At 43.0% G+C, this 19,082-nt stretch overlaps 2 protein-coding genes across 2 annotated transcripts; both read left to right on the forward strand.

Annotated features, from left to right (window-relative positions):
* The first annotated feature begins 3,990 nt into the window (after positions 1 to 3,990).
* Positions 3,991 to 7,679, forward strand: LOC145406724 (uncharacterized). Its single transcript, XM_080277822.1, has 4 exons — positions 3,991 to 3,996; positions 5,775 to 6,019; positions 6,509 to 6,802; positions 7,646 to 7,679. The coding sequence occupies exons 1-4, from the start codon at positions 3,991 to 3,993 to the stop codon at positions 7,677 to 7,679; spliced, it is 579 nt and encodes a 192-aa protein (XP_080133948.1).
* A 7,919-nt stretch (positions 7,680 to 15,598) lies between these two features.
* On the forward strand, positions 15,599 to 18,230 carry LOC145406725 (uncharacterized). Its single transcript, XM_080277823.1, has 4 exons — positions 15,599 to 15,604; positions 16,649 to 16,893; positions 17,014 to 17,352; positions 18,017 to 18,230. The coding sequence occupies exons 1-4, from the start codon at positions 15,599 to 15,601 to the stop codon at positions 18,228 to 18,230; spliced, it is 804 nt and encodes a 267-aa protein (XP_080133949.1).
* The last annotated feature ends 852 nt before the right edge of the window (positions 18,231 to 19,082 follow it).

The raw sequence follows: 19,082 nt of genomic DNA on the forward strand, positions 1-19,082 counted from the left end.
GAGAAGGGAGAAAAGATGAAGAGAAAAAGATGCGAGGAGAGAGAAGAGTGTGAGGGAGAGGAGAAGAAGGGGAGGAGGGGAGATGGAGGGAAATAAAATAAGAAAGCGAGGAGAAAGAAAATGAGAGGCAGGAAAGAGAAAGGGGAAAGTGAAAGGTGGAGAAAAAGGAGAGAGATACAGAGGAGGGGGAAAGGGGAAGGAGGGAAGAAAATGCGAACGGGGAGGAGGGGTAAGGGCAGGGGGAGGGGTGGAAGAGATAATGCAATATTTAAACTGGGGTGACCTGCGTCGCTGGTGTAAGGTCAGTGATTGCCTTCAGCCACTTTCCCTGATAACACGAAGAGTCCACCATGTTCACCATACTCCCCCCCAACTCCCAAACCCTCCTTCACCCCCACTTTACACCACACCCTCCTTCACCCCCACTTTACACCACACCCACACTCCTACTCCTCACCCCCTCACACCCACATTAATCCCCCATTCTGCTATATCCCTACATTCCTAACCCCACCCCAATCCCCACCCCCCACCCATTCTCTCACCCCCATCTTCAGTCTTATTCCTGCTATTCACCCCACCCTCATTCTCATCCTCACTCTACTCAAATCCCAGCTCTCACCCTGACTCCAACCCCACCCTCATACCAACTCCCACTCACCCCAAACCCCACTCATTCCCTCACCTTTACCCTCACCGTATCTCTCATTTCTCTCTCTCTCTCTCTCTCTCTCTCTCTCTCTCTCTCTCTCTCTCTCAGGTTAGCAATAGAGTTTCATCAATAACACTGTTAAATACAATATCCACTAATCTCTTCCGTATGATTATCAGGCATTCACTCCCTATTCAGTAACGACCTCTATACCCACCACACACCTCCCTCCCTCATAAACCCCGCTATTATTTCCTCTCTGCTTCGTTCTGGGTCTCCCTCTCCTTCTTCTGCCATCCACCCTACTCTCACACATCGTCCCCTATGTATCCTCCTTGCTCTTGGTCTCCCTCTCCTCCTCCTCCCACTCACCTCACAAATATAAACTTTTTCCATCTCGTCCCTCCACCTCGTTCTGTTTCTCCCTCTCCCGTTGCCACCAATCTACCATGCACCCCTCCATCTTATTGTACTTCGTTCCCAGCCTCCCTCTTCTTCCGTCCACCCCTCAGCATCCCTCCATCATGCCTCTTCTGTCTCCATGTCATTGGTTCCTCATCAAGAATAATAACAAACTCATTAAAGATTAGATAAATGCACGAAAAAATGACATACATATAGACGAAACAGAAGGTAGAAAGAAAAGCAAAAGACAAAGAAACAGACAGACAGACATAAGAAGAAGAAGGAGGAGGAGGAGAAGGAGGAGGAGGAGGAGGAGGAGGAGGAGGAGGAGGAGGAGGAGGAGGAGGAGGAGAAGAAGAAGAAGGAGAAGAAGAAGAAGAAGAAGAAGGTGGAGGACGAGGAGGAGGAGGGGTGAAAGATAGGCCAGTTGTGATAAGGAAGGCAGAATCATATATAATAAGGCAGAGTCACTGATAAAGTACAGCACGAGAATAAAGAGGCATGAGGCAGTCAGGAGGAGAAATATCAGATTAGACGAAATATTATGATAGCTAGAGAAAGAGAGATAAAGGAGACTAACGAGGGAATAGATAGATAGATAAGTGAGAGAGAGAGAGAGAGAGAGAGAGAGAGAGAGAGAGAGAGAGAGAGAGAGAGAGAGAGAGAGAGAGAGAGAGAGAGAGGTGAATTAACACTCCAGGTCCCTAATTTTAGTTCCAGGTAAGGAACACACGAGTAAAATCGCGTCGGCCTCAAAATCGAACCCGGGAACTCTCAGTTGCAGGTTGAATTTGCTTCCGATAACACCACGCCAAAAAAATAAACAAATGAATAAATAAAATGGACGATGATATACATTTTATTCAGCCTTTCAAAGTAGTTGTAGTAGTAGTTGTAGTAAGAAAAGCAGTAGTGGTAGTAAAAATAGTAGTGGTAGAAGTTGTTGTTGTAGGTTCATATGAAACGTGTACACAGTGGTCTACAGCTGCTATGCTGTCCTCTTGCAGTCCACCATCGTCCTTTTGGGGTATCGGGAGGGAGTTAAGGCACGTTTGAATAACCGGGCAGAGGAGCCGACCAATTACGTCTGTGCCATCACGTGAAGGCGTTCCTCTCCAGCACAACCTTCCATAGTAGAGGAATTTAGTGTGAGGGAGTCAGCAGTTCCCCTCCTTTCACTCGGTCCCTTCATTCACTCTCTCCCTATTTCCTCCAACGAGGCATTAACTTTCCATTTTATTGTTGTTAAGCTGGACACTATTTTATGACCTTTTTACCAACATGACCTTCCGATTGCGGCGGCCACACAGCACCCGTCTAGCAACACATTCTCATCCCATCTGTCCAGCTCTCTGAAGGAAATGTTAACAAATATTCTCAGTCCTTTAAGTACAAGACTGATCACCTTGAAACGGTCTTCCTCCATCTGTCTTTCCCTCTGCTTATGACCTACATTCTTTTAAGGCATTATGCATTTAAAAAAAAGGGGGGGGGGAGGGGGCTGTAACTTTGCCTTTCGTTTATTTGGTTTTCTTTGGAGGGGTAACTTGTGTAGGTTTTTATTCCCTGGTTTCATCCACTAATGCTCTTTTACCTTAACCTGGTCCAGATTTTTGTTTCTTTGCAGCTTATTTCATGTAACTCAGGAGCAATGTACCGCGTAAGACAAAACTATGGCTCTATATCCTTTCCATAGCAATTCACTGGGATTAGTTTCAGAGTCTAGTGTTTATCTATTGTCGCAACTCAGTATTCAAGATAGATAGATAGCAATTTTAGGCCAAGTTCGAGTAAAAAAGGTCTAGTAAACAAGAATTGGATTCCTAGATAGATGTGGGACCTTATGAGGCTTTGCGAGTAAATCACCTCCCGTCTGAAAATCCTTAGGGTGTGACTGACTGACATGGCCACTCCTACAGATATCCCCACATTGACAAAAGAGCATTGCAGCAAGCTTTACATTACACCATTACAGTAACCTGGGAAAGGCGGAGGCCAGTCAGAATAATGAGGACGAGAGAGAGAGAGAGAGAGAGAGAGAGAGAGAGAGAGAGAGAGAGAGAGAGAGAGAGAGAGAGAGAGAGAGAGAGCGACGGGGGGGTTAGGTAAAAAGAAGCAAAGGAAGACGAAGCCACAAAGCAAAATAATGTGATAAGCGGTTGTATCGATAACTTATACAGCGAAGACATAGCCATCTTCCCTGTTCCGTGTGAAGGATATTTACAACTGGCGAAACACAGCGAGGATCATAGCTAATGATAAACACCAGAGACTGTTCGACTCTTCTCCTATGTACTTGTATTCGTCACACCTTTCCCATTTGTACTTCGCCAGCATCAGGAGGGGTTAACTCTGGCTATCACTCTCCCTCCAAAAAAAGATGACCCGATCCTTCAGTGCACCCAATACGGACTGATACAGAGACGAATGGATGCTGAAGAGGCTAGACAATTGACAGGATCGAGTTGGATGGATGATTTATGTACGGAGGAGCATATGACAAGTTTGTGGCGCCCCTGATATAGCTTGATACTCTATGGACTGACTCTATGTGGTGGGTGTATGTGAAGTGCACCTAAGACAGATAGATAGATAGATAGATAGATAGATAGAGAGAGAGAGAGAGAGAGAGAGAGAGAGAGAGAGAGAGAGAGAGAGAGAGAGAGAGAGAGAGAGAGAGAGAGAGAGAGGCTAAGCAGTAGGAAGAGAGGAATACAAGAGCGAAAAGGTAACAAGACCAGAAGAGTTTAAAAATAAGGACACAGAAAGATAAGAGATAAGAAGCCTTGCAAAGCTCACGACCCAGCGTGTGTTGACAAGAGTGACGTCACCGCCCTGGTCACGCCCCCTGCCTGCTCACAGGGCACAGGTATATAACGTGCGGCAGCCGTGGTCGGGGCATCAGTTCATCCTCATCCCAACAGGAAGACAACATGAAGGTATTTGATCATCTCCATTTTTAGATTTAGTCTCTGCAAAAATTGTCTACATTTGACTGTCATTGGTCGATATCTTCTTTGCTTTTCGATGGGGGCTGCAGAAATTGACTGAATGCCTTGATGACAACACTATAATTGATGGTCATTAATCAAAGCCGTGTGCTTCACTTTAAAGTCTATGAACTGTATCGTACTAAGAAATAAAAAAATTGTTGAAGCCATAGCAAAACGAACTTATTCTTACTAAAAATATGCAACAAGGTACAAATCTGAGACAAAAAGTAAATCGTCAACTAACTACTCAAGAATCACAAGTTTTATTACAACAAAGCCATCATAGTTATCAATACTGCACGTAATGCAAACTAAATAATAATGATAATAATAATATATAATAATAATAATAATAATAAAAACAGATAAATTGTTCGAGTAGTTACAAAATGAAGAAACCATGAACAACAACAACAACAACAACAAAAAAGAATTAAACCCCAAAGCAGAAACTTCAAGCTTATTTGCTGTAAAAAGAAACATACAAACAAGTGACTGAAGCCAAAGCTGATAAGCCAGGCTTAATCCGTTTTCAGCACTTCCTTTTATGGAACTACATTACTAGAGCCAAAAAGTTTAACTAATATACATTAAAATCTTTGGTGACAAGTCTGCTAACAGTTCCAGTCCATGTAATTCATCTTTTAAATTCAGTAACATCACCATTTTCAGCAGTACTTTTAATCCATTTACAACTCTGCTGAAGTTTATTTTTAATAATGTTTTTTTCGCACTTGAAACTCAACACAAGCCAAACCATTACAACAAGAATCGTAAATCATTTATGGTGCCCCTAAAAGATAAATGAAAAAATTTTCAAAGCATGCATTCCTGTATGATCAATATTAATGATACAGACTTCCATTATACATACATACATACATACATATATATATATATATATATATATATATATATATATATATATATATATATATATATATATATATATATATATATATATATATACACAGTTGCTTAAAACAGACTCAGTCACATTATACCCAATTAAAACTCATCACCATCACTTCAGTATCCTCAGGCATCGCTGACTAATGTTCAAAAACGTTAAAGTTCAGGCGTTAAAACGTCTTGGAAAATTTTCTCAGACAAGCAGCCTTATCATCCATGTTTTGATTACTCTTTACGTCTCCCAAGAGGAGAATGTTTAGTTTTTCTCTCACTTCTTTGTGTTGTTCTTTCCAGCGTTCACTGACACGACTCTACAGCTTTGATTTCTGGGCCGATTTTCTTGAAATTTAATATATATGGCCCGGTATCTCGAGACGTCTTTCTTTGATCTGATATGCCAAAAAGCACAACAAGAATGGTGTGGAACCTCCAAAAGGCAGGTGCAGAACAATCTGGTGTCAAAATAACCATCCCAGTAAAGGCATGTATTCTGTTCATCGTCGAATACAGAACAGCATTGAACAAGTTCGATATAAACGTGCCCACTAGCCTCTGATATACAAATAACACCAGATAAACGGATTTTGTGCTTACCTTATAAAGGAATACAAAATTCCAAGAAAACTTTGGGAGAAAATACATTTGCACACTAAGACTGTCTCTCTAATATAACCAGTTATTACTGCCGTCAGGTGATTTTGCTCAGCTTATAATAACTTTCTCTTTCCCTCCCTCTTTATGTATTTTGTTACGTGGTCACCTTCCTTTCAGGCTCTGGGTGAATTTTTGTTATTGCCTTGCCATGCTCACAGCTGCCTCCTTCCCCACCACAGGTGATCCTGTGCCTGGCTCTGGTGACGGTGGCGCTAACAACTGCTGCACCACAAGGCTACAACTACCAGGGCCCCCCAGCCCCCCCAGCCCCCTCCTACGCCCCCGCGCCGCAGTACGCCGCGGCACCAGCGCAGTACGACTTTCAGTGGGACGTGAACGACTCGCCTTCAGGCAACTTCTTCGGCCATCAGGAATCGAGGGATGGCGCCGTCACTAGAGGAAGGTAAGGGTTCCACCCCTCTTCTCTTCCTTGTACTCACGTATGTACCGTCCCTCCCTTGGTCTGCTTATACACCCTCGCTTTTTTTTTTTTCTTTTTCTGTCCAGCCTCAACGCAAGAGTTATCCTGTTCTCCAACTCCTTCATGCATTAGGCTGATCAACTCTGAAGCAATCCTCCTCAGCTTGTCTTTTGCTTTGCCTATGTCCTTCAGTCTTTTAATACTATATATCAAGGCACTTTTGAACTGAACAGATCATTACGGTATACCAGCTTTTGTGCTCAATATTTTCTGGAAAATAAAGCTTCTTTCTGGCTTTAAGTCCTTTTTAAAAAAATGCACTTCAGTACCCCTACCGACGACTCTAGAAATCTTACCTACCTAATGTTTGTTACTTTACTCAGCTTAGAAGTTGCCTCCACCAAGGCTTCTGTCTAGGTCTCCCTCTTCTTCCACCCACGGCACTGACTCCCACATGCCCTCTTCCCTCAGTTACTACGTCCGCCTGCCCGACACCCGGCTCATGAGGGTTGACTACTACGTGGACGAGACCGGCTACCACCCCACCGTCACCTTCGAGGGCCAGGCTCAGTTCCCGCCCACACGCCAATACGCCCCCGCCTACACCGCACCCGCACCTGCACCTGCACGAGTCTATTCCTCGCCTGCATCCGCACCCGCACCTGTACGTGTATTTTCTTCTCCTGCACCCGCACGTACTTTCCCCTCGCCCGCACCTGCTCGTGCTCCCGCTCCGTCTGCTTTGTATGGGCCCCCTGGTAGGAAGTAAGAAACTGTGCGTATTTGTGGTTCCAGCCTGGGTCTGTTTGTCCCATCCAACGTAACGCTTGTGCCTGTACGATTCCACCTGGCCTCATGCATAACCACCCGTTCGATGTTGCTTGGTTCTGGCCGTATCAGATGGATTATGCCCGTCCCTTCACCCACAAACAGCCGTAAATACCCTGTCTATTCCCTCTCTCTCCCGTCACGGTTCATCTAGTCTGGCATGATTTTGCTTGTTTCCATCCGATTCCATTTATCACCGTCCGATTCTGCCAGTTTCAAACTAAAAAATGCTTCTTCTATATGACTGCATCCCTCTAAACCCAGATATCAGCCCTGTTCCAGCAAGAAGCATCCCGTTCCATCCCAAAACAAAATCCGTCCAGTCTAAATCAATCCATTTCAACACAGATCAGTCCGTCCCAGCCCAAATTAGTCAGTTCCATTCCAAATCACCCAGTCCGAACCCGAATCGGCCCCATACCAGCCCAAATTATTCTCGTTTAAGCCTAGATCAGCTCCATTCCAGCACATCTCGGCCCAATTCAGTCCAGATATATCCACCCCAGCCTAAGTTAGTCCGTTCCAGCCCAAGCCAGCTTCTTTCCATCCCAAATCACACCGTTACAACCAAAATTCATCCGACCCAGCCTGGACTCCACCTTAAAAACTCGGCGACTTAATCTGACTCTCTACTCTCCAGTCCTCCGCCAGTTCTTTGAAAGTGCCCTGAGCCTTTCTGTTAATCCAGCCCTTAGAGCGCCCAGCCTTTGTATTGCCCAGCCCTTAGCATACACAGCCCCGCCCTTAAATTATCCAGCTCTCATTATATGTCGCCCTCAGCCCTCATGAGAGCCTAAGGATACCCAGCCCTTAGCATTCCCAGCCCTCAGAATACCCAGTCCTTAGAATACCCATCGATAGCCCTTAGCATACCCAGCCCCAGCCCTTAAAATACCCAGCCCAAACCCTTAGCATTACCAGCCCCAGCCCTTAAAATACCCAGCCCCAGCCCTTGGAATATACACTTCATTAAAAGTAGGATTCTTTTTTAAGCTAAGGACAGTGATCTCGAAAGTGACTGAGGTAGTGAGAGAAAGAGTGAGTGGCAGGGAAAGTGAGTGAGAGTGTGAGTGAGTTAGTAAAGAGTGGATGAAGAAATGTGAGTGAATGTAGCATGGGCATGAGAAAGTGAACGAGTGAGACAATGAGATGAGAGTGAATGAGGCAGCCTGAGTGACTATACATAAGGGCAGTCATACACATCCGCTACCTGCTTATTGAAATCTCTATTTTTATACACGCTTCATACATACGGACTGAACTGTATTTTTTTACATACTTATTGTATAAAAACGAATTAGGTTATTATACGAACTCGAGTGAAACATTTGTGTAGAGCAATATTTTTATACTCTGTAAATAAAAACACCAGCAATTTATCTTTGGTTTTAATGTTCCTCTCTCTCTCTCTCTCTCTCTCTCTCTCTCTCTCTCTCTCTCTCTCTCTCTCTCCTTCCGTAAAGTGAAACAGAAGAGTACTAAAAAAATACAGGATGACAAAAAATCTATGATACGCTCATAAATCACTGTTTATCAACAACAACAACAACAGCTACAGCAGCAGCACCACGGCCACTCCTCTCCTACCCATGTCATACACTGTTAAGGTATGTACAGTGCCTGGTGTCGCGGACTAAAGTTACTCACACCTGTCGTGTACTAAACGACTGCAGCACATACGCCACTGATAACGTCACGGACGCTCCGTCAACTAGGAACTTTCGACCTTTAATGGGTGGCTTTGCTCATCAGACCCACCGACCTTTGTAATTCACCTCACACCTTTCAGTCATGGCTTAAAAAAAAATGTGAAATTCACACATCCATTCTGCCATCCATTTCCGTCGGAAAGACAACATTTCTCTAATGTAACCTACCGCAGTGTCTTTAAAAACAGTCGACACAGGGTGAGGTGCGTCAGCGACGTCATCGGCTGAGCATGAACAATTGTCATTTGGAAGGAACCTATTGTCGTCCAGGTAACTTGTGGTGTGCTACACCGGATTTTGAGTATCACACATCATAATGTTTCAGTATAATTCAACTTCGATGGTAAATAGCAAAGACACATACATGTGTAACCTTTGACTGACAGGATTTCTCCGAAGATAAACAAGGTCGTCTGGTATTAGCCCAAATAATATACCTAAGTGCATCAGCAGCAGGGAAAGTTCAGTTGAGATGGATTTAACCTTTTTTTTAATATAAATTATACAGACCCAAAGGCTAAAAGCCTGCAAGGTTGATCGTTCCAAGAAAATCAGAATAAAAAAGAACGAATTCAAGATCAATTAATTTCGTAGTGTTTGGACAGACTGCTTTTGAAATAATAGTATACTGGCAGAAGGAAATACAGGCTGAGAGAGACGTTTCCATAACTGAGTTGTTGCATACATCTGGTATTAGCTCAGTTAAATACTTGAAGCGTGTCAGTGGCAGGCAATGGTTTACTCCATCTCTACGACGGCCACATGCATTCATTCTCCCTAAAGTACCCAGGCGATTATATTTAGCAGAAACACTCCATGCAGTCAGAGTACTGAACCAGACTACCTGTGTACAGACCATTTACTGTGATGGTGTAATCTGGATATTATTACAGTACCCAAAGACGAAAGGTTTATATGCGAGTGTATATATATATATATATATATATATATATATATATATATATATATATATATATATGTGTGTGTGTGTGTGTGTGTGTGTTTGTGTGTGTGTGTGTGTGTGTGATGAATGGAATTTTTCTCCCTCGGTGGTAGCGTTGTGTTCTCGTTCTCCTTACCAACGCTCCTGACTTTATTTCCAGGTCGAGCTGCCTGAAAATCACCAGTATATACATATACAGTACTTTTAACCCAACACTTATAACTCTTACACAACTGGCATATTCTTAAACAACTATTAGATTCAGAAGATAACGTTATTGGGTTTCCAATCACCGATCTCTATTTCGTAATTTATCGTGAGGACCTGAACCAACAGCCACGTCTGTAACTGTGTTTGGGCCTTGTACTTCAAGATAACTTTCTCAGATTTTTATTAAACCTTTAAGATGAATTTAGAACACACAAAAAATGAAAAAGAAAAGACGGTGGTGCGACCGCCAAAGTCGTACTGGTATACAGAACCAGCAGATGCCATAATAAACATCTGTTCGTGGCACGTGTTCCAGTCGGCATCAAATGCAGTTATGATGCGGTTCATGAGGACTTTGTAGTAAGCATAACCTGTGACTGTTTTCATATGAGTTACAAATACAAATAAATACATATACTGAATCTATACTATAATGATCCATTTTCTGTATGTTTATAGGTTTGCCCATTTGTTACCGTAACACAGTAAAAATGGCGCATTGCAGGGCAATCTTTGCCAGAGCAAGTTACCGCTAAATTCCTCTAACTTGAAGAATAAAACAATTTCCAGTCCAGTCGGCCCACCGGTTCCTGAGTTATAACTCATTACTGGCCTTTAAACTTCAAGCGGCTTCAGCGGCCATCTGGCGGATCACTTTCTTTCTGGGCAATGAAGTTACCGTAACGCAGCCTTTTGGCATCGAGCAGAAAGGCCGCCCTTAAGCGAGTTTACATAGTAAGGATTTGTATTTCATAAAAGCAGACTTTACTGATCTATAAGACGACCCGCCGACATGTCGTAAAAATACCCCCGCTAATACCAGTACGCCAGTCCTGTATGAGACAGCCCTAGTATGTATTCAGTATGGACGGTGGGTGTTAGCACCGAAGTGGTGACACACTGAGGTGTGTAGGAGGACTACTGAGCCTTGCGATAGGCCCTGAAGCCTTTGCCCAGAGTTGGACACATAAGAAAAAAAAAAAAAAAAAAAATCACACAGTAGTTCGCAACTTTTGCGTCTAGTTTTTTCCTTTTTCTTGTTTGTGTTGTGTTCTCGTTCTTACCGTTGCTCGCTGCCACGCCTCATGACTTTCTTTTTGGGCTGAATCTGGCTGGCTTGATCCTCACTATGCATGTAGGCTACTCTTTGGGACCTCCCAGCATTACTGTAACTGTTTCGTTGTGGGTACTGGGTGAGGAGGGTTAGGTGGGGTGAGTCTTGGTGCTGGATATAGTGACGTGCAACGTATTGTATATGAAGCATAAGTATGAAATGAGTCAACGCTCTTAAATATAGCGTGGACACTGCCTAAAGCTACCTTTGTCAGTCCCCCTCTGCAACCTATGTACTGTCCCTGGTCACATTCCTTCCTCCAACAGTTGAGTCAACACAGTGGAAGGGAAGCAACATAACGCAGGTCGGTGAGAGAAGTTGCGGTTTCAGATCCGTAAAATGCATGTACTTTATTTGGCTTTGAATGTGGTTACGGCACCCGGAGTGCTCAGTTTTATTGTACCCTCTGACCTGTCACATATAGTCTATTGAAAAAAAAGGATAATGTGTTTAGCCTATTAGGGAATACAATATCAGATGTAAGCTTTGGCAAATGTCATGTATTTGCTTGCAACCGTTGACTCTCCAGATACATTTCCAGAGGGAACACTTTTTTTTTTTCTTGGTTGTTTTTGGTGCTAATGTTTCTTACCAACGATCACTGCCACACCCTCACTTTATTTCTGGTTTATTAGCCTCAAGATCCACTCACATCTGACACTCACTGTGCACGTACTTGGGATTGATAGTTAGAAACATTTTTCTCATAGATGTTTTTGTAGCCTAAAATGCATTAAAAAAAAAAATGAAATGAAATAGAAAGGTCAATATATGACAGTGGTCCAGGCCTGCCATGGGTAACTGCCCCACATGACTCGGAGACGGGGATTTGTTTTTAACTCTCCATTGCCATGACGTATTTACTGAGTGTTCAGAGCCAAGACGCGTACTTTTGGATGTCATGCATTGGTTCTCAGCTGTTGTCTCTCTAGTATTTTGCCTAACTGGATCTTATCCAGCAGTGAGAAGCCCTGCTCAGCGAAAGGATGAAAACTAATACATAAACCCTTCAGTGCGACAGTACAGCTTAGACCATGTATGCTGTTTGACCCTGCATGATTTCCTTAGCCTATGAGAAGCTCTGCAGTGTCAGAGGGTTAAGACTATCCCTGTCAACACTTTCACTGCCCCGGTGTAATCTGTCGAAGTGAACGGGTTAGACACAACCTTAATTAAGCCCTTCAGTACCAGACATCACTCCAAAGCTGAACTGAATCGTCTGGAGGCAGCAGGAATGAAATTAAGAAACGTCATACCACTGAATAATATCAGTTTCAAGCGCACGGCAGCTAGTGAGGGAATGGAGGACGAAAACAGGCATGATGGAAAAGGTAACGGAAAGAAACAATCTCATTTTTACTCTCGCTGAAGTGTTGGATCCCGGCGCTAGGCTACTGTAGTCCAGCTGCATTTCAGCCATCACTGCCAGTGTTGCTGTGTGTGGAATTTTGCGGAACGGTACTTACCGTACCGCCCTCCATTATCGGCTCATAGTCGCGAAGATCACAGGTGAAAATCCTGGGGTCTCCCACCGACTGTTTTTTATAAATACCCAGTTCTCTTCTTTTAGACAGAGGCTAGGCATAAAAGGGTTAAGGTTGGATGACCAGCGTAATACCCTGGATGGTATTACGTGATCGAAAAAAAAAACAGTAATTTCCCTGGAACTGACCCTATTCAGTGCTGACACTCCAACTGGCACGTTCTAACCGCTAGGCCACCTGGCGCGTCTGAAGGAAACTAACCAAATTATTAGATAAAACGACAAATCGTGATACCAAAGAAAAAGCAAGATAAGAGAGGTGAATGGGAAAGACAGCAGAGCAGACAGATATATATATATATATATATATATATATATATATATATATATATATATATATATATATATATATATATATATATACAGAGAGAGAGAGAGAGAGAGAGAGAGAGAGAGAGAGAGAGAGAGAGAGAGAGAGGGTTGCAATAAATAAGAGGAGAACATGAGAGACATAAGTGAAGAACGGAGATAGCAATTAAAGAGAAGACTGAGAAAATAATCACTTTAAAAAAAAGTAAAAGTAAAAAAGGGCGAATGAGCCAGCAATCAATAAGAGGGGAGTGAAGGAGACAGTAAAGAGGAGGTAAAGTAATGTAGCGAGAGAAACAGTAAAGACTTAAACAACGATACAACAAGGATAAGAAAACAGAGCACTTTTTTTTTTTTTAATGAAAGGAAGAAGGAAGCAAAGGCCAGAAGCCCACAAGACTGTTCCCTCCAAGAAAAAACAAAAACAAGATAACAGAGCGCCAAATTCAAGCTCGGCAATATAGAACACATGAATAAGGAAGGTAAACAAAATAACTACTGAAATAAGAGAGAAGAATAGAGGAGATGGCAATAGGAGAAAAAGGAAGAAGAAACATATAAGAGACTAACTGGGAGATAACAATAAACAAGAAAAGAATGGACAGTTAGCAAAATAACGAAGGAAGAAGAGAGAAGAGAGAGAATGGACTAAAACAGAAGTGAGAAGGAGGGAGACAACAGAGAATGAAAGAGAACAGAGACAGTATCGGTTCTAAAGTATCTGATGTCCTCGGCGAATGTGATGGTGGCTCCCCCCTCCCCTCGAATTTTAATGGATTTTAGGCTTGCCCGATATGCACACGTTTTGTGGAAATTACCCCCATTATTGTTGCCCCTCAAGGATGTTTGATCGACAGGGATTAAACTGAACATTCTTATATTAGGACGACATTGGCGCTAGTTGATGTCGGCCTAAGCGGTCGCCTAGGTCACCTTGTGGTGACCTGTAGAGAGAATAATATAACTAGATAAAAGAAAGAATGTGCCTTGAAAATGTAGACAGAAGTATTCCCTCGCTCCAATGACACACACACACACACACACACACACACACACACACACACTCTCTTAAATTGTCCTTTCTAGACGATTTTATGCAGGTTAGGAAAGGCCTCGTGTACTGAAGGGATTAATGAGGGAAATATATATATAACCCCTCCAGTGAACCCGAAATCAAAAGACGTACTCGGAATGAAGGGACCGAAAGAAAGAAAGGGAAGAAAAAGAAATACGAGTACGAAAGGGAAGATATATAAGAAAAAAGAAGAAGTAAATTTAGAGTGAAAAATTTTGAGAAATGAAAGTTTTTCAAATAAGAAGAATGGAAAATTACAGATGAGAGCGAAAAAAAAATGGATGAATGAATGAGAGAAGGAAAAATAAAATAATGATAAGAAAGATTACGGGAGAGAGAGAGAGAGAGAGAGAGAGAGAGAGAGAGAGAGAGAGAGAGAGAGAGAGAGAGAGAGAGAGAATATGGGCGTGAATAAAAAGCTAGACAGAACGAGAAACAAAACGGAACAAGAATGACAGATACCAAGAGAAATGAGTGACAAGGAAGACGACGAGAAGCGGAAAAAGGATTAAATAAAACGAGAAAAAGAAGCGGTACCAAGGCACAGCAAACCCATCCCCGGCAGTCATTTTAGTGCTGACGTATAAACACAACAGGATATCTAATTAATAATGGCACATATCGAATTTGGAGAAAATCGGGTGAAATTTAACGATTTTATGTTAATTTGAAACTTTAGGCCCGACCCTCCTGACAATGACCCCCTTACCACTAACTGGGGGATGGACCCCTGATGTAATGAGGCGTGTTATAGGATGCAGATTTGAAAGATGCACCTTTAAGTTTGGGTTTCATGTCGACATGGCGAATTTGAAAAGTAATGCCGAGAAAACGATTTTTATCCCTTCCCGTTTTTTTTTTTTTTTTTTTTTTTTTTTTTTTGGCCTACAGCCTGGGCCTTGTCCCAATTTGGCCCAAAATTTAATCAGGTGATCAGAAGGCCATAGCCCATCATCCTTGTAATTTTAGTCAAAATCGCTCCAGTAGTTTTCGCATAAAGTTGTTAACAGATAGACAGACAGACAGAAACAAACAAACAAACAATCAAACAAACAAACAGACAGACAGACAAACACAGACAAACATATGAACAAACAAACTGACAGACAAACCGAGTGAAAACAATACCCGTCTCCAAGCCCCTTCGGGACGGGGACGGGTAATAAGGGGAGGGCGAAAAGAATAAAACTAATAACAATAAAATGGGTGAATAGACATTAAAAAAAGACACAGAACGGAAAAGATACCAAAACCCGACGAATAAAGGAAATAACGTAAATGAGAGAGAAATAAAAACAGATAATCCAGACCACATAGTACACAGCCCCGTCAAGGCGGCATCGTATCGCATCAGTGTTTTCATGAACTGGACTTTTTTTTTTTTTTTTCGGCCAGACTGCAATCACCTGCTCCTCTGCTGGCCCTCATCCTTTAGTCCAAAGCTGATACAGTTTAACTCAACTGTTTCTGCATGACGGTGGTAGCAGACGGGCAGGCAGATCCACAGATAATTATCAAAGAAGTAAACCACTTGACCTCCTTTGGCGGAGACACCAAATAATATAAAACTTAAATGACAATATGAGAAACACAACATAAGAGAACAAGAAAATAAAGGAGAAGGAAGTGGAACACCAACACGAGACGAAAGCAGTAATGGGGGCATAGCGAGATAAAAGATAAGAAGACCTGCAGATCTCACGACCCTGCGTGTGTTGACATGCGTGACGTCATCGCCCTGGCCACGCTGCCCTGCCCGCCAAGGGAGTATATAAGGCGAGGCAGCTGTGGTTGGGGCATCAGTTCCTCCCAAACCAGGAAGAAGACAACATGAAGGTAATTAGTCATCCTTACTACTTGACCCTTCCTGGTTTTATATAGGCATTACTCTAAACCTTCTTCACTTTTAAAACAGGGGAAACCGTAGGTGCATAAATAAACACAAGTATTATTCAAATCCTAAGCAGAACAGTCCAAATTATCACTGAAGGAAAATGCGACCAATTAAAAGAATTAGATACAAAAGAAGATGGTCAAAGTTATCACGACAACAGAAAGACACTTGTAAATAATTATTAAACACTACAACGGAGTCTTTTACTATGGCAAAATCTTCAAAACTGAGCAGCAAAACTGATATCCATTCTCACAACTTCATAATAAAGAATGGACAATTAAATCACTGTTGAGTTTGGTCGTAACTTGTATAGAGTGTAATTCATCACTGAAGTTAAAGGGCGAGAAACTAGTTTTTAAAAAATACAGGAAATTTTGAATCCATTTTCAAATTCGTGATAGGTGATTATGAAACCCAATTAAAAAAAAAAAAAAAAAAAAAAAAAAGGAAGGACAGCTGGCTAAACCGTTGCTAAATCTGAACCCAACAAAAAGTTATAAACATCAGCACTTCACATGTAGTCTTAAGTCATAAGATGTACCTTACTTAAATTAGCCAATATCAATCACATTCTATCGCATTAGAGTCCTTTCAGTCTGGCTATACCAGAATCAAATTGATGTCATAAACTCACAGGCAGCGTCAACTATCGGCCATTAACGTCACAGTTCAGTTCGTCAAAACATCTGCAACAAACTCCTTACAGGCCAGCAGCTTAAACCCCTTCAGTACCATGACCACTTTTACAGTAGGTTTTTGCCAGTGCCAGACGATATATATATATATACTGCATATGTGTGTGTGTGTGTGTGTGTGTGTGTGTAGATATATACTGTACAGTATTTATATACTATCATACCATTCTCTCTCTCTCTCTCTCTCTCTCTCTCTCTCTCTCTCTCTCTCTCTCTCCTTTCCACTGCACAATCACCCGTCTTTCAGGCTTTGGGTAAATTTTTGCTATTACCTAGTCATACCCACAGCTGCCTCCGTCCCCACCACAGGTGACCCTGTGCCTGGCTCTGGTGACGGTGGCGCTAACAACTGCTGCACCACAAGGCTACAACTACCAGGGCCCTTTAGCCCCCTCAGCCCCCTCCTACGCCCCCGCGCCGCAGTACGCCGCGGCACGCGCGCAGTACGACTTTCAGTGGGACGTGAACGACCCGCCTTCAGGCAACTTCTTTGGCCATCAGGAATCAAGGGATGGCGCCGTCACGAGGGGAAGGTGAAAGAAATTGTTTTTCTCTCTGTCATTAAAATCTTCTAAACAAACAATAATTTCTTAGTCCGATCACTCCCTTCACTGTCTGTCTCATACTCTTCGTATCTGTCTGTCCTCCCTCAGTTACTACGTCCGCCTGCCCGACACCCGGCTCATGAGGGTTGACTACTACGTGGACGAGACCGGCTACCACCCCACCGTCACCTTCGAGGGCCAGGCTCAGTTCCCGCCCACACGCCAATACGCCCCCGCCTACACCGCACCCGCACCCGCACCCGCACCTGCACCTGCACGTGTCTACTCCTCGCCCGCACCTGCACCTGCACCCGGACCTGTACGTGTATTTTCTTCTCCCGCACCCTCAAGCAGACGTGTATTTTCTTCACCTGCACTCACCTTCCCCTCGCCCTCCCCTGCCCCTGCCCCTGCACCATCTGGCCTGTATGCACCCCCTGGCAGGAAGTAAGTTTGGGTCATCTCCGTGCCAGTTCAGTCAGCGTCTGTACCTGTGTGATGCCACCTGGTTCTGTGTATGTCCGTTTAATGCCGCCTAGTTCTGTCTATATCCATTCAGTGCCGGCCAGTTCCGTCCATACCTGCTCGATTCCACCTGTCCCTCCCCACACCATGTTCTGTTCTATAAGGCCAGTGTTAGTTTGTCTGTGCTCTATTCTGTTCCTGTCCCTTCACTTATCTCGTTTCGTCCCTACCCGATCAAATCCCTCTAACTCCTCGTCCGAATCCATCCAATTAGGCCCCAATTTGCTTGTCCCCGCCCGATTCCCTCCATCACCGTCCGTTTCTGTCCATTGCACTTTGAGAAATGCTCGTTCCAGTCTGATTCCCTCCATCCAAGCCCGCATATATATCCGTTGCACACCAAACTGTATCGTTCTTGCAGACATTCGCTCCGTTGCAGCCCAGATCAGTTCCGTTCTTGCTAAAATCACTCTGTTTTCAGGTAACATCCATCTGATCCACCCTGGAAACTGCCTTAACTGAAACTACCTAGATTGATTCTCAATGCTTCAATCCTCCATCAGGTTTCTTCGAGTGTTCTTCAGCCTTTAGGTTAGCCCAACCCTTGTGTCCCTCAGCTGTTCAGCCCGTTGTGTCCCGCCCTTAGATTACGGAGCCATTGTGCCTCAGAATACACATACCTCACCGCTTCAAAGTACTCAGCCACAAAACAATGCCCTGCTATTGGAATATCATTCCTTTGTCCTTACAATGCCCAGGCCTTAGCAGTCTCAGCCATCAGAATGCTCAATGCTGTATATTTGTCGTCAGCGACCACACTAGACTCTATCCAGATCTTCCCGGTCACATTAAGGTTCTAATTCTCTGTCACGTCCTACCCTTGTCAGTTCCAGCACCGATTTATGTTACTACTTACTTTTCGGACTAAGTCTGTTAGCACTGAGACCCTGTTAACTTTGTCAAATGTCTCAAATTTAAAACATCTTGTAATTTCTTAAAACTTAATCTCAGTTTCTAACTCTTAGAATTTGGCATCAAATTACTGTATGCTTTTTAATTTAAGGATCCCAATTTAAGTCGGTGGTACAGATCTAGCATGTGAAGGTGCTAAGAAAGTGGGTGAGTGAGTGAGAAAGTATGTAAATGAATGAACAGAAAAGCGGGTGTGGAGAGATTTGAGTAAAGATAATATCACAATAGAAAAGTGAGTTAGACAGGATGAAAGTGAATAAGTATTAATGAGTGAATGTGGTGGTGAATGAAAAAGAACACTTGAGTGATTATACATAAGGGTAATCCTACACAACATTCCCTCGCTGTCTGCTTAGACGAATCTCTGTTTTCATACCGGCTTTATACTGGTATAAATAGATTGGGTTTTATTTTCTTTATTGCTTCCTGTACAGAGACAACTTACAGTTTTCTGTGAACTCGAGTGGTGAATTTATATAGAACCATATTTTTGTATTTCCTGTAAATAAACGCACCAGCAGATTTATTTTTTAATTTTAATGGTTCCTGAGGTTGTGTTCTCTCTCTCTCTCTCTCTCTCTTAAACACAACATGGGTGATGTTCTAGGAAAGAAAGGATGTTGGAACATGCTACTATTTAAAATCGTGATTCTCACACTCTCACTCATGATAATCATCCTCATCATCAAGAACAACAACAAAAGCAACACAGCAAGCCTTCCTTTACCTATGCTATATGT

The sequence above is a fragment of the Coenobita brevimanus genome, chromosome 71 (assembly GCF_032717465.1).
Source record: "Coenobita brevimanus isolate Jiangsu-jjx chromosome 71, ASM3271746v2, whole genome shotgun sequence".
Classification (NCBI taxonomy): Eukaryota; Metazoa; Arthropoda; class Malacostraca; order Decapoda; family Coenobitidae; genus Coenobita; species Coenobita brevimanus.